We start from the raw sequence: 15,634 nt of genomic DNA on the forward strand, positions 1-15,634 counted from the left end.
TGGGTGGGCAAGAGAGGCATCCAGAAGACTGGAATACAACAGCTAAGGTGATCAGGAGGACAGGGAGGAGAGTACTGGGTGTGACCTCTGGAAGGAAAGGAGATAAGGAGGCCTGTTGTGGACCAGGAAGTACCAAAGATTAGCAAGGTCGAAGTTAGAAAGGCAATAAAGAGGATGAAGAATGGGCAGTTGGCCCAGATGACATACCTGTGGAGGTCTCGAAATGTCTAGGAGAGGAAGCTGTAGCGTTTTTAACGGGGTTGTTTAATACAATCCTAGAATGGAAAAAGATGCCAGAGGAATGGAGCGGAAGTGTGCTGGTGACCATTTTCAAGAAGAAGGGAGACATACAGAATTGTGGAAACTACAGGGGGGGGGGGGGAGATTGAGTCATACAATGAAGTTATGGGAGAAGGTGTTTGAGGCTAGACTAAGGACAGAAGTAAGTATTTGTGAGCAGCACTATGGCTTTATGCCGAGGAAGAGTATCACAGATGCTGCTCTTAATTCTTGTCTTACATGTCCCTTAAACGTTGTAACTCTTGTCTTACATGTCCCTTAAATGTTGTAGAAAGTGTGTGGAACTGCTGTAAACCAAATTGCCCTCCGAGGGACAAATCAATAATAGTGAAGTGAAATCAAGTGAAGAAGCAATGCTTGCGTTGAGGCTAGTCATGGAGAACTACAGGGAAGGTCAGAAAGAGCTGTATTTTGTCTTTGTAGATCTAGAGAAAGTCTATGACAGGGTGCCCAGAGAGGATCTGTCGTACTGCATGAGGAAGTCTGGAGTGGCAGAAAAGCATATCAGAGTAGTCCAAAAGATGTATGACGGGTTAGACTAGAGGTGAGACAGAAAGCTCCTTGGAATATGGTGTTTGCAGATGACATTGTGATCTGCAGTGAGGTCGACCCAGGAGAAGAAGATACATGGACGTAGTGAGGGAGGACATGAGAGTGTCTGGTGTTGGGGAGGACGATGCAGATGACAGGGTGAAGGGGAGAAACTTGATTTGCTGTGGCAACCCTTCACAGGACAAGCCGAAAATACAGTAGTAGTAGTAGTAGTAGTAGTAGTCACAGACCCACAGAGATGTTAAAAGAAAATACATAAAAGATAATTAATTTCATTATTTAAAAAAAATACTAATATTTTCAAAGCAATTCTGAAAAGCCGATTTCTGATTCGTTCTTCTCAGGTTTTTGTGTTTGTCAAGTGTCCTCGTTACTACTAGATGTTGTACTTGGAAGCCAAACAAGTTGCAAAGGTGGTCCAGTTCTTCCAGGATGGTCATGGTCACTTAAAAAAAAACATAATTAAAAGTGCATGAAGCTCGAACAATGCCTGACTCCATGTATGATGTCATTTTCGAGTACAAACGGAGATTTATACATTTTAAACGATTTAATCTGTTGTTCAGTTACTCTGACAGACACACTATCCGGTTGCAGCGCCGCCAGCCAGGAGAGCAGAATGTTTTCCATTAAAAATGGTGACGTAATTAAAGGACAGGACTGAAGTTACTGCTACTGAAAATAAACTGTTAATGGAGGGAAAGAGGGAGGAGAGATGTGGAGGAAGAAGAGATATATCAGTCAGCACAGAAAGCTTCAGGCAGAAAGCTGACAGAGTTTAGCAGCTTCTCGTCTCTCTCTTCCTGATGATGACTTCTCTCGATGAAGATGAACTTTGCTTTCCACAGCTCCTCAACTCCTCCTGTAGGAAGGTCATACTTCCTTACTTTGAATCCTTGTTTACTTATATCATACTGTCCTCCCTCTCTATTGTTACTGTGATTCTCAACATGATGGTCATCATCTCCATCTCACACTTCAAGTAGGTAAATATTTCATCGGTTTCTGAAACTGGTCTCTGCACAGAATGAAATGGTAGAATATCAGAATATGAAGGAAGACTTTCATGTTCCTGTCATGATGCTTTTGGGTTTTAATCTGCTGGAATGATAATACTACAAATGATGATGACTTTCTTTCTCTCTTTTCTCTCCAGGCAGCTCCACACCTCCACCAACCTCCTCCTCCTCTCTCTGGCTGTTTCAGATTGCATTGTGGGTCTATTCATGTTGTTTCAAATTGACCTCATTGATGGCTGCTGGTTTTCAGGTGACATAATATGTGTTGTGGAATTTACAATGGGATCTGTGAGTACCTCTGCCTCAATAGGGACCATGGTTCTCATATCTATTGACCGCTACGTGGCTATTTGTGACCCTCTACATTATTCTACTAAAGTTACCATAAAAAGAATTAATGTTTGTGTTTGTCTGTGTTGGATGTTTTCTGTTCTTTTTCACTGTCTGATTCTGAAAGATAATCTGGAGAAACCAGGCAGGTTTAACTCCTGTGTTGGTCAGTGTGTAATGAATGTTAATTATGCTTCTAGACTTGCTGATACGATTCTATCCTTTATTATTCCTGTCACTGTCATTGTAGTTCTTTATATGAGAGTATTTGTGGTGGCTGTGTCTCAGGCTCGTGCCATGAGGTCTCACGTTACATCTGTCACCATCAAGCGTTCTGTGAAAGTAACTGCTAAGAGATCAGAGCTGAAAGCAGCCATTACTCTTGGAGTTGTTGTCGTTGTGTTTCTGATATGTGTGTGCCCTTTTTTTTGCATTGTGATGTCTGGCCAGGGCTCCATGCCCGATGCTACATCTTCTGGCTTCGTCATAACTCTGTTCTGTTTTAACTCTTGTCTCAATCCTCTGATTTATGCCTTGTTTTATCCCTGGTTCAGAAAGTCCATCAAAATTATCGTTACCCTCAAGATTCTCCAGGCATATTCACGTGACACCAACATCCTGTAGAAAGAGAATATGACATAAAGGAGACTATCCTCTCGAGTCTTTCACGTATCTGGTGTTTTGTGATAACTCTGGTAGTCATGGTTGGATGAAAGTGGGAGAACAACAAGCACAAATAAATCCACTGCATGTTTTCCTCAGAACACTGTCTATTTCTCACTTTTTGTCTGTCTGTCTTGTTGGTTTCATGTTTCAATGTGTTGTGAAAATAAATTGCATAACTCGAGCAATGACTGACATTATAAATGTTGTCATTGACTCTCTGAATGAGTCAAGCCTGTCCAAATCTTGTCGGAACATATCCCCACTACAGAGCTACCACAATTGCACATTTCTTTGGTTTGGCCATGAGTCTACAATTTACTTTTTTGTTGCCCAGACAGAACTATATACCTAATCACCAGCACAACGAAGCTACACAAGGCTCTGTTTAACTCTTTCAATACTTCCATTACTTCATAGCATAACAGTCACTTCACTCTTGTATTTGTATTGCATTCCCAGGACACAGATTTTCTTGGGTCCCGTAAAGTCTCCAAAATCAAAATGAGAAAGAGAGGAACACTACCCTTTCTTGGAACCGTAATTCTCTCTGTGATACACAGCAATTATGACTTTTCGACAGCAATCTTTATTTAATATCAAATAGTGAGTGATGAATGCAGTGTAAAATAATACACACTACCCTCTCTCACCTGATACCAAGCCCAAAATTATGCCCCAGCCATACTCCCACTGAACAAACTAGGCTGGGGAGGCCCCTGGCCTAGCCTTTCCACTTGAGCAACCTAGAGCTGAATGTTGAAGGAAATACGAGCACCTTATCTTCCAGTGTAAATTGTCTCAGCCACGCACATCTGTTATTCAGTTGCTGTTGGCATTCCTGGGCCTGGAAAAAATCCTCCAAGGACAATGCCCGAGTATGTGGAGGTTTGGGCTCAGGACAGATTGAATTACATTTTCCCTGGAGCTTGCCAGCTTTCTTGAACCAGGTCCTACCCGGTCCTGGTTTCCTACCGAACAAGGGATAAAATGGGGAAACCTCCCAAAATGCAAGTAGCACATGGATATTTGTAATTGCAATTTTATTTGACATTGAGAATAAACTTGTCCTGCAAAGCCTTATCCAGATGCCCCCATTAGACCATTAGTCTGTGGATGCATGCTGGTCTGAATAGATTCTGGGCCCAATAAACTGCTAAGTTCCTTCATTGTATGAGACGTGAGCAAGGTGCCCGGTCAGTCAGAATCTCTTTTGGATACATGCACTATAAAATATACACTGATGCCTCTCACGTCTCCAGTCTTCTTTGGGCAAACTCCTCTTGTTTGGTGATATATGCTACTGGAATAGAGAGAGCCATCAGTTCAATACTGCACTCCTGTAGGGATCTAATTCCTATCTGTCTTTCACATACCGAGTCACCTCCACACCCTCTCACCTGCTAATGAGTCCCAAAACCCCAACCCCATAGACTACATGTGTCAAATTCAAGGCCCGGGGGCCAAATGTGGCCCTCCAAGTCATTTTCTGTGGCCCCCAAGAGCTGTGTGTAGACATTTGTTTTTGTAAAATGCTGCATCTGTCACACGTGTTCTTAACAGCCCACATTTCTTGGTTGTTCTGCAGTTCTGCCCCTCTCAACTGTGACAAGAGTTTTGAACAAAGTTAATGCCATAACTTGTGTTGGATGATATTTTTCTTTCTTTATTATTTAATATTATTTACTTGAATAAGTTTGATTATTGATCGATGGAGTAGTGTGGTTTTCTTCACCTGATCAATTGAAATGATTTATGTTATAATAACAGCAATAATCTATCCATATATTTTTACAACTATACAATTGAATATGCAATGTTTGTAGTGAAGTAGTGAACTGATCAAACGGAAAATTCAGCAACATGGCAATAACAATAGCAACACGCTGCAGTCAGGAAATTAATAATCTGCTGGCGGTGACGATTGAAAGTTATTTGAACGTTTTTGTTTTTTCCTTCATGTGCTGAAATGTTGACTACATATGGCGCTCAGGATCAGCACTGGACAGCTAAAGAGTTAAATTAAAAAATAAATAGTTATTTAACAGCATGTTAAGGAGTAGTTACATTTATTTTACATCAAATGACATTACATTTAGTTACATTTTTTACTGTGTTACGGTTTACATTTGGCCTTTGGAGGGCAAACATAATGCTAATATGGCCCTTGGAGAAAATTAGTTTGACACCCCTGCCATAGACAGTCAAAATAGAAGTATTGCTTCCACTTTAACTGTCAATGGGGTTACGGTTATTGGGCTGATGTAAGCAGGTGATGTAATGAAAGGAAAACGTTTGGGTCACTCCCTCTGAAATTAATGTGAAGCTGAGGTAAAGAGGGAAGAGGAGTGCTGAGGAAGATAAAACAGTTGGGACAAAAAGCTTCAGGCAGAAGGCTGACAGAGTTTAGCAGCTTCTCATCTCTTTCTGGTGATGACAACATTTGATGAGGATGAACTTTGCTTTCCACAGCTCCTCAACTCCTCCTGCAGAAAAATCTTACATCCTTACTTTGTATCCATACTAGCTTACATCACACTGTCCTCCATCTCTATTGTCACTGTGATTCTCAACATGATGGTCATCATCTCCATCTCACACTTCAAGTAGGTAAATATTTCATCGATTTCTGAAACTGGTCTCTGCACAGAATGAAATGGTAGAATATCAGAATGTGAAGGAAGACTTTCATGTTCCTGTCATGATGCTTTTGTGTTTTAATCTGCTGGAATGATAATACTACAAATGATTATGACTTTATTTTTCTCTTTTCTCTCCAGGCAGCTCCACACCTCCACCAACCTCCTCCTCCTCTCTCTGGCTGTTTCAGATTGCATCGTGGGTCTATTCATTTTGTTTCAAATTGACCTCATTGATGGCTGCTGGTTTTCAGGTGACATCATATGTGTTGTATATTCAGTTCTGGGCCATGTTACGACAGCTTCCTCAGTAGGGACCATGGTTCTTATATCTGTTGACCGCTACGTGGCTATTTGTCACCCTCTACATTATTCTACTAAAGTTACCATTAAAATAATTCATGTCTGTATTTGTCTCTGTTGGATGTTTTCTATTCTTGTTCACTGTCTGTTTCTGAAAGATAACCTGGAGAAACCAGGCAGGTTTAACTCCTGTGTTGGTCAGTGTGTAATTATTCTAGATTTTGCTTCTGGACTTGCTGATACGATTTTATCCTTTATTTTTCCTGTCACTGTCATTGTAATTCTCTATATGAGAGTATTTATGGTGGCTGTGTCTCAGGCTCGTGCCATGAGGTCTCACATTACATCTGTCACCATCAAGCGTTCAGTGAAAGTAACTGCTAAGAGATCAGAGCTGAAAGCAGCCATTACTCTTGGAGTCGTTGTCGTTGTGTTTCTGATATGTGTCTGCCCTTTTTTTTGTATCGTGATGTCTGGCCACGGCTCCATGCTCCATGCTACATCTCCTGTCTTAACTCTGCTCTGTTTTAACTCTTGTCTGAATCCTCTGATCTATGCCTTGTTTTATCCCTGGTTCAGGAAATCCATCAAACTGATTGTGACACTTAAGATCCTGCAGAGTGATTCATGTGACACCAGAGTACTGTAGAGCGAGATAATGTGGATAAAGCTTAGGGTTAGGACCACTTATTTTTTTAAACCTTCCTCTTTCACAAGGCTTTTTTTTTATGTGGGATTGGTTTTAAGCAACTTGAAACATTCATTCATTCATTATCCAACCGCTTATTCCATCATCGGGTCGCGGGCCAAGTTGGAGCCAATCCCAGCAGTCAACGGGCGAGAGGCGGGGTACACCCTGGACAAGCCGCCAGTCCATCGCAGGGCAACACAGAGACAGACAATCAGCCACACACACACTCACACCTACGGGCAATTTAGTGTCTTTAGCCTAGGCTGCATGTCTTTGGAGGTGGGAGGAAGCCGGAGAACCCGGAGAGAACTCACGCAGACACTGGGAAAACATGCAAACTCCTCACAGAATGGCCACAAGTCGGAGACGAACCTGCAACCACCTCGCTGTGAGGCAACAGTGCTCACCACTGCGCCACCGCGCCCGCAACTTGAAACAGCTCCTGGTTATTTCCCACTGAAGTACGCAGAGGTCATCTGGATCATCACCTCCTCTAATTTTGCGGATACATAGGGAGAAGGATGCTGAGGATGGCAGCATGAGGAGAAGGGGGAAGGCCAGGTGGTTGGTGTGACGGGGAAGGATGCAGAGGACAGAGTGAGATGGAGAAAGGATGATGTGCTGTGACCCTGAATGGGAGGAGCTGAAAGATTTCATGTTTTCAAATTGAGTGACCTTGAAGTTCGATGAGTTATTATTGCACACTAGAGATTAATATTTTTCTAATATCAGGTAGTCTTTTAACTCAGAGTGATGTAACGTCATATTATCTTGAGCTGAACTGCATGAAAGGAAACATTTGCGGTTCTTGATGTTGCATCATTTCAGAATCTGTTCACATCTACCCCTTCCAAGGGGTCACCCCAGTCATTCTGCAAACAAATAAAGAGATGAAAACAAAACCGAGCAGTAACTTACTCATATTCATCACTCTTCATCTTGGCTTCATTTTATGTATGATGTTTCATGGGGCCTAAACTCATTGCTTATTAAAGTTCACGCAGCACAATCTAGTGGTTGAATCGATATGCAAGGTGTGACTTGGAGGCGAGAGGGAGGTTGAGAGCGAGCAAACAAATATAGAAACCAAATATCTTGTTGAGCCTGTCAATTACAAAGTCTAGCTATGTGACGAAAACAAATCAGGGTCACTTTTAATGTCAGAAAAGACACTGAATGAGTTCTCATTCAATTTGTCATCATCACTATTGTTCATTTGTGACAAAACCTCCGTGTAATTTTATATTGTCTGCATTACTGTAATTCAGCACTATTAATGGCTTTAACCCTGTTTTGTGAATAAAGCATGAATTAACCTTCATTTATATGGTATATTTATTTGAATTAAAAACAGCTATATAATGTTCCTATCTACAGACACACACTGAAAATATATGAAAATGAAAAATCTGTTTCCATGTTGTGACCTGCAGAGAACGCTCTTGTTGAATTCAACGATTGGCTATTGTGATTGCCTATTGATCATTAACTTGTGGTTGACGAGATGGGATCAAAGTTAGAATAATTTTATTTGTGTAGCAGAGTCAAGCTGGCTTTCAGGGAAGAGGTGAGACAGGGTTTGGGTGGGCAAGAGAGGCATCCAGAAGACTGGAATACAACAGCTAAGGTGATCAGGGAGACAGGTAGGAGAGTACTGGGTGTGACTTCTGGAAGGAAAGGAGATAAGGAGGCCTGTTGTGGACCAGGAAGTACCAAAGATTAGCAAGGTCAAAGTTAGAAAGGCAATAAAGAGGATGAAGAATGGGCAGTGGCCCAGATGACATACCTGTGGAGGTCTCGAAGTGTCTAGGAAAGGAAGCTGTAGCGTTTTTAACGGGGTTGTTTAATACAATCCTAGAATGGAAAAAGATGCCAGAGGAATGGAGCAGAAGTGTGCTGGTGACCATTTTCAAGAAGAAGGGAGACATACAGAATTGTGGAAACTACAGGGGGGGGGAGATTGAGTCATACGATTAAGTTATGGGAGAAGGTGTTTGAGGCTAGACTAAGGACAGAAGTAAGTATTTGTGAGCAGCACTATGGCTTTATGCCGAGGAAGAGTATCACAGAAGCAATGCTTGTGTTGAGGCTAGTAATGGAGAAGTACAGGGAAGGTCAGAAATAGCTGTATTTTGTCTTTGTAGATCTAGAGAAAGTCTATGACAAGGTGCCGAGAGGATCTCTCGTACTGCATGAGGAAGTCTGGAGTGGCAGAGAAGCATATCAGAGTAGTCCAAGAGATGTATGACGGGTTAGACTAGAGGTGAGACAGAAAGCTCCTTGGAATATGGTGTTTGCAGATGACATTGTGATCTGCAGTGAGGTCGACCCAGGAGAAGAAGATACATGGACGTAGTGAGGGAGGACATGAGAGTGTCTGGTGTTGGGGAGGACGATGCAGATGACAGGGTGAAGGGGAAAAACTTGATTTGCTGTGGCAACCCCTCACGGTACAAGCCGAAAAAACAGTAGTAGCAGTAGTAGTAGTAGTAGTTACAGACCCACAGAGATGTTAAAAGAAAATACATAAAAGATAATTCATTTCATTATGAAAAAAACATTACTAATTTTTTAGTAAATTACTAAAAGCAATTCTGAAAAGCAGATTTCTGATTCGTTCTTCTCCGGTTTTTGTGTTTGTCAAGTGTCCTCCTTACTACTAGATGTTGTATTTGGAAGCCAAGCAAGATGCAAAGGTGGTCCAGTTGCTCCAGGATGGTCACGGTCACTTTCATCTGTTGTTCAGTTACTCTGACAGACACATTATCCGGTTGCAGCACCGCCAGCCAGGAGAGGAGAAGGGATTTCCTCTTTTTTTTGATTAAGTAAAGCCTCACAGGAAGGTTTGCCATTAAAAATGGTGACGTAATTAAAGGACAGGACTTAAGTTACTGCTACTGAAAATAAACTGTTAATGGAGGGAAAGAGGGAGGAGAGATGTGGAGGAAGAAGAGATATATCAGTCAGCACAGAAAGCTTCAGGCAGAAGGCTGACAGAGTTTAGCAGCTTCTCATCTCTCTCTTCCTGATTATGTCATCCTTTGATGAAGATGAACTTTGCTTTCCACAGCTCCTCAACTCCTCCTGTAGGAAGGTCATACTTCCTTACTATGAATCCTTGTTTACTTATATTGTACTGTCCTTCATCTCTATTGTTACTGTGATTCTCAACATGATGGTCATCATCTCCATCTCACACTTCAAGTAGGTAAATATTTCATCGGTTTCTGAAACTGGTCTCTGCACAGAATGAAATGGTAGAATATCAGAATGTGAAGGAAGACTTTCATGTTCCTGTCATGATGCTTTTGTGTTTAATCTGCTGGAATGATAATACTACAAATGATAATAACTTTATTTCTCTTTTCTCTCCAGGCAGCTCCACACCTCCACCAACCTCCTCCTCCTCTCTCTGGCTGTCTCAGATTGCATCGTGGGTCTATTCACATTGTTTCAAATTGACCTCATTGATGGTTGCTGGTTTTCAGGTGACATCATATGTGCTGTGTATTTTACAGTGGGCCCTGTGAGTACATGTTCCTCAATAGGGACCATGGTTCTCATATCTGTTGACCGCTATGTGGCTATTTGTCACCCTCTACATTATTCTACTAAAGTTACCATAAAAAGAATTAATGTCTGTGTTTGTCTGTGTTGGATGTTTTCAGTTTTTTTTCACTGTCTCATTCTGAAGGAGAATCTGGAGAAACCAGGCAGGTTTAACTCCTGCGTTGGTCAGTGTGTAATTATTCTAGATTATGCTTCTGGACTTGCTGATACGATTCTATCCTTTATCTTTCCTGTCACTGTCATTGTAGTTCTTTATATGAGAGTATTTGTGGTGGCTGTGTCTCAGGCTCGTGCCATGAGGTCTCACGTTACATCTGTCACCATCAAGCGTTCAGTGAAAGTAACTGTTAAGAGATCAGAGCTGAAAGCAGCCATTACTCTTGGAGTTGTTGTCGTTGTGTTTCTGATATGTGTCTGCCCTTTTTTTTGTATCGTGATGTCTGGCCAGTACTCCATGCTCGATGCTACATATTCTGTCTTCGTCATAACTCTGTTCTGTTTTAACTCTTGTCTGAATCCTCTGATCTATGCCTTGTTTTATCCCTGGTTTAGAAAGTCCATCAAACTGATTGTGACACTTAAAATTCTGCAGAGTGATTCATGTGACACCAGAATACTGTAGGACTCGGGGTGTCCAAATATTTTGATATTTAATTATAACTTATATGCAACAAACGATTGCTTCCTTTCCACCTGGTCTCCTGGACACACAACACATCAACTTTTCTCCTCATCATCATGTCCATCCAACATTCAAAGTCCCTACTCTCAGTCCTAAACTCTTCCATTCCCTCTTCTCTCGTTACTGCTGCACCCGTCTTCCTCCTGTTCTTCGTCTCTGTCTTCGACCCACAGTAATCCTATTTACAGCAGCGTCCCATGGGTTAACAATTCTGCTGGCGGTCGTTGCTAACCCAGGCCTTGACCGATCCGGTATGTCTTTCTTATTTCTTGTGATTTGCATTTTGTATTTTGCCAAATGTTTATGCCGGATGCTATTCCTGACGCAACTCTCTGCATTTATCCGGGTTAGAGACAATGGAGAAATTGGCAATGCTACGTTAGCTCCTGCTAACTACCTACACTACCCATGAGGCTGCATTCTGCTGGCAACAGGATTTTATTTTTTTACTTACTTTTTACTACTCACAATTCAATTCATTTTTATTTATATAGTACCAGATCAAAACAAACATTTATCTCAAGGTACTTTTCAGGTGTAGCATGGAAAGACCTGCAGGGAAAGACAGAACCCAACTTAACCCGACTTTTCTTCTTGGACCCGCTGCCTGCTTCACTCCCGACGACTAAAACCATGGAATTGATTAGTTGGTCCCTTAGTGCGATTGATACAATATTTTAATCGAATGGAAACCCATGGGATCCAACCTGCCCAGATATGACTTTCAAGGCAGACTACTCACTTCACACAGCCTGGGACAAGTGGAGGGTTGGCTGTCTCGTGGTCCAATCTGTTGAGGACATATGGCTATTTGGCTTATTGGGGCATCTGCAAATTCGGCTGGGAGTTGCCCTGGTGTACCGGAGAGTATCCAAGATGGCGATTTTCACAGTTCTTGATAATTTGACCCTGGATCTAAAAGTGCTTTTCGAGGCTTTGGTGGACCTGCTGTTGGCATGGATCTGGCAGCTCACAGCCAGATCCGGGGAAGATTGGCAGAGACTGGATATCATCATGTGCCAGCTGGCAGGACTGTTTCAACAGATCTCCGGACTTGGAAAAGACTTAGAGGCACGGAGGTCTCTCCTTGGCTCATTAAATGTGGATTTGCTGCGGACCAACTGCCTCACTGGATCAAGACAAATTCATCTGTTTTTGGCGAAAATATTCTGCTCCCGTGAAGCCCTCAGGGTTGTTCTCTGGATGCTCTTGCAGCTTGGAGTGCTCTGGAGATGCTCAGCTGCCCTTAATGGGTCCGGGTGACAGCCTTTGGTGGGGGTTTCATGCATGCCAGGTCCACCACACCAGCACCTTTCGAAACTCAATATGAGAGTTAACTCCTCCCCCCAGACTCTGAGTCTGTGGAGCTTGCTGGGTTAGTATCTAAAGCCCTCAAACTGTTCTGCTTCCTTTTCCTCAGATTTCCTGGGACCTAGATGATCCAGACTATCCTCTCAAGACTTTTGAGTGTCTGGTGTTTTGTGATAACTCTGATAGTCATGGTTGGATGAAAGGGGGGAGAATAACAAGCACCAATAAATCCACTGCATTTTTTCCTCAGAACACTGTCTATTTCTCACTTTTTGTCTGTCTGTCTTGTTGGTTTCGTGTTTCACCGTGGTGTGAAAATAAATTGCATAACTCGAGCAATGACTGACATTATAAATGTTGTCATTGACTCTCTGAATGAGTCAAGCCTGTCCAAATCTTGTCGCAACATATCCCCACTACAGAGCTACCACAATTGCACATTTATTTGGTTTGGCCATGACTCTACCATTTACTTTTTTGTAGCCCAGACAGAACCATATACCTAATCACCAGCACAACGAAGCTACACAAGGCACTGTTTAACTCTTTCAATATTTCAATTACTTTCTTGCATAGCAGTCACTTCACTCTTGTATTTGTATTGCATTCCCAGGACACAGATTTTCTTGGGTCCCGTAAAGTCTCCAAAATCAAAATGAGAAAGAGAGGAACACTACCCTCTCTTGGAACCGTCATTCTCTCTGTGATGCACAGCAATTATGACTTTTCTAAAACAATCTTTATTTAATATCAAATAGTGAGTGATGAATGCAGTGTAAAATAATACACACTACCCTCTCTCACCTGATACCAAGCCCAAAATTATGCCCCAGCCATACTCCCACTGACCAAACTAGGCTGGGGAGGCCCCTTGCCTAGCCTTTCCACTTGAGCAATCTAGAGCTGAATGTTGAAGGAAATACGAGCACCTTATCTTCCAGTGTAAATTGTCTCAGCCACGCCCATCTGTTATTCAGTTGCTGTTGGCATTCCTGAGCCTGGAACAAATCCTCCAAGGACAATGTCCGAGTATGTGGAGGTTTGGGCTCAGGACAGATTGAATTACATTTTCACTGGAGCTTGCCAGCCTTCTTGAACCAGGTCCTACCAGGTCCTGGTTTCCTACCGAACAAGAGATAAAATGGGGAAACCTCCCAAAATGCAAGTAGCACATGGATATTTGTAATTGCAATTTTATTTGACATTGAGAATAAACTTGTCCTGCAAAGCCTTATCCAGATGCCCCCATTAGACCATTAGTCTGTGGATGCATGCTGGTCTGAATAGATTTAGTGGCCAATAAACTGCTAAGTTCCCTCATTGTATGAGACGTGAGCAAGGTGCCCGGTCAGTCAGAATCTCTTTTGGATACATGCACTATAAAATATACACTGATGCCTCTCACGTCTCCAGTCTTCTTTGGGCAAACTCCTCTTGTTTGGTGATATATGCTACTGGAATAGAGAGAGCCACCAGTTCAATACTGATTTGAGACTGACTGAGATTTATGAAATTCATGATATATGGAACCCAAGGATGCAGAGACGGCAGGCAGGAAGTCAATATAAAGTCTTTGCTGGTGCACAACAAAAGGCTCTCAGAAAAGCGACAGGGATGATCAAGTGGATCTCTTGGAGACACACTGACGATCCAGATTGAAAGAGCCCAAGCAAGCAAAGGAGGAAATCTGCCATTTTTCATTCCCTTCAATTGTATTGAGCTCTGTCTGCCTGGATGAGTTTTCTAACCGCCCCATTTGAAGATTGGCCTATGAAGAACAATTCTTATTTGACCTTTTCAACATTGGTTTTATGTCTGTTTGTTTAGCACAGCATGACTCCCAACTGGTCCAATCTATTTCTACCTTTTTTTGATGAAGTAAAACCTCACAGGAAGGTTTTCCATTTTGAAAAAATGGTAACGTAATTAAAGGACAGGACTTAAGTTACTGCTACTGAAAATAAACTGTTAATGGAGGGAAAGAGGGAGGAGAGATGTGGAGGAAGAAGAGATATATCAGTCAGCACAGAGAGCTTCAGCCAGAAGGCTGACAGAGTTTAGCAGCTTCTCATCTCTCTCTTCCTGATGATGACTTCTCTTGATGAAGATGAACTTTGCTTTCCACAGCTCCTCAACTCCTCCTGTAGGAAGGTCATACTTCCTTACTTTGAATCCTTGTTTACTTATATCATACTGTCCTTCATCTCTATTGTTACTGTGTTTCTCAACATGATGGTCATCATCTCCATCTCACACTTCAAGTAGGTAAATATTTCATCGGTTTCTGAAACTGGTCTCTGCACAGAATGAAATGGTGGAATATCAGAATGTGAAGGAAGACTTTCATGTTCCTGTCATGATGCTTTTGTGTTTTAATCTGCTGGAATGATAATACTACAAATGATGATGACTTTATTTCTCTCTTTTCTCTCCAGGCAGCTCCACACCTCCACCAACCTCCTCCTCCTCTCTCTGGCTGTCTCAGATTGCATCGTGGGTCTATTCATTGTGTTTCAAATTGACCTCATTGATGGCTGCTGGTTTTCAGGTGACATAATATGTGCTGTGTATTCAGTTCTGGGCCATGTTATGACAGCTTCCTCAATAGGGACCATGGTTCTCATATCTATTGACCGCTACGTGGCTATTTGTGACCCTCTACATTATTCTACTAAAGTTACCATTAAAATAATTCATGTCTGTATTTGTCTCTGTTGGATGTTTTCTATTCTTGTTCACTGTCTGTTTCTGAAAGATAACCTGGAGAAACCAGGCAGGTTTAACTCCTGTGTTGGTCAGTGTGTAATTATTCTAGATTTTGCTTCTGGACTTGCTGATACGATTTTATCCTTTATTATTCCTGTCACTGTCATTGTAGTTCTTTATATGAGAGTATTTATGGTGGCTGTGTCTCAGGCTCGTGCCATGAGGTCTCACGTTACATCTGTCACCATCAAGCGTTCAGTGAAAGCAACTGCTAAGAGATCAGAGCTGAAAGCAGCCATTACTCTTGGAGTTGTTGTCGTTGTGTTTCTGATATGTGTGTGCCCTTATTTCAGTGTCTTACTTTCTGGCCAAGACTCCATGCTCGATGCTTCTTCGCTTGCATTCATCATATGTCTGTTCTATTTGAATTCTTTTCTAAATCCTCTGATCTATGCATTGTTTTACCCCTGGTTCAGAAAATCCATCAAAATTATCGTTACCCTCAAGATCCTCCAGGCAGACTCATGTGACACACACATCCTGTAGAAAGAGAATATGACATAAAGGAAAGGTGCTTGGAACATATTATACAGCATTGTTGTGAGATAATAACATATAAAAATGTTTATCTTGTTGAGCCTGTCAATTACAAAGTCTAGCTATGTGACAAAAACAAATCAGGGTCACTTTTAATGTCAGAAAAGACACTGAATGAGTTCTCATTCAATTTGTCATCATCACTATCGTTCATTTGTGACAAAACCTCCGTGTAATTTTATATTGTCTGCATTACTGTAATTCAGCACTATTAATGGCTTTAACCCTGTTTTATGAATAAAGCATGAATTAACCTTCATTTATATGGTAT

General features: G+C 41.8%; 4 protein-coding genes across 4 annotated transcripts; all 4 read left to right on the forward strand.

Moving 5' to 3' along the window:
- The first annotated feature begins 1,661 nt into the window (after positions 1 to 1,661).
- On the forward strand, positions 1,662 to 2,825 carry LOC137902091 (trace amine-associated receptor 13c-like). The gene is made up of 2 exons (XM_068746147.1): positions 1,662 to 1,834; positions 2,009 to 2,825. Exons 1-2 carry the CDS (start codon positions 1,662 to 1,664, stop codon positions 2,823 to 2,825), a joined length of 990 nt encoding a protein of 329 aa, XP_068602248.1.
- A 2,472-nt stretch (positions 2,826 to 5,297) lies between these two features.
- LOC137902098 (trace amine-associated receptor 13c-like) lies at positions 5,298 to 6,455 on the forward strand. Its single transcript, XM_068746154.1, has 2 exons — positions 5,298 to 5,470; positions 5,645 to 6,455. Exons 1-2 carry the CDS (start codon positions 5,298 to 5,300, stop codon positions 6,453 to 6,455), a joined length of 984 nt encoding a protein of 327 aa, XP_068602255.1.
- A 3,073-nt stretch (positions 6,456 to 9,528) lies between these two features.
- On the forward strand, positions 9,529 to 10,689 carry LOC137902097 (trace amine-associated receptor 13c-like). The gene is made up of 2 exons (XM_068746153.1): positions 9,529 to 9,701; positions 9,873 to 10,689. Exons 1-2 carry the CDS (start codon positions 9,529 to 9,531, stop codon positions 10,687 to 10,689), a joined length of 990 nt encoding a protein of 329 aa, XP_068602254.1.
- Positions 10,690 to 14,148: 3,459 nt separating this feature from the next.
- LOC137902096 (trace amine-associated receptor 13c-like) lies at positions 14,149 to 15,312 on the forward strand. Its single transcript, XM_068746152.1, has 2 exons — positions 14,149 to 14,321; positions 14,496 to 15,312. The coding sequence occupies exons 1-2, from the start codon at positions 14,149 to 14,151 to the stop codon at positions 15,310 to 15,312; spliced, it is 990 nt and encodes a 329-aa protein (XP_068602253.1).
- The last annotated feature ends 322 nt before the right edge of the window (positions 15,313 to 15,634 follow it).

This window comes from Brachionichthys hirsutus, chromosome 12 (assembly GCF_040956055.1).
Source record: "Brachionichthys hirsutus isolate HB-005 chromosome 12, CSIRO-AGI_Bhir_v1, whole genome shotgun sequence".
In the NCBI taxonomy this organism is placed as follows: Eukaryota; Metazoa; Chordata; class Actinopteri; order Lophiiformes; family Brachionichthyidae; genus Brachionichthys; species Brachionichthys hirsutus.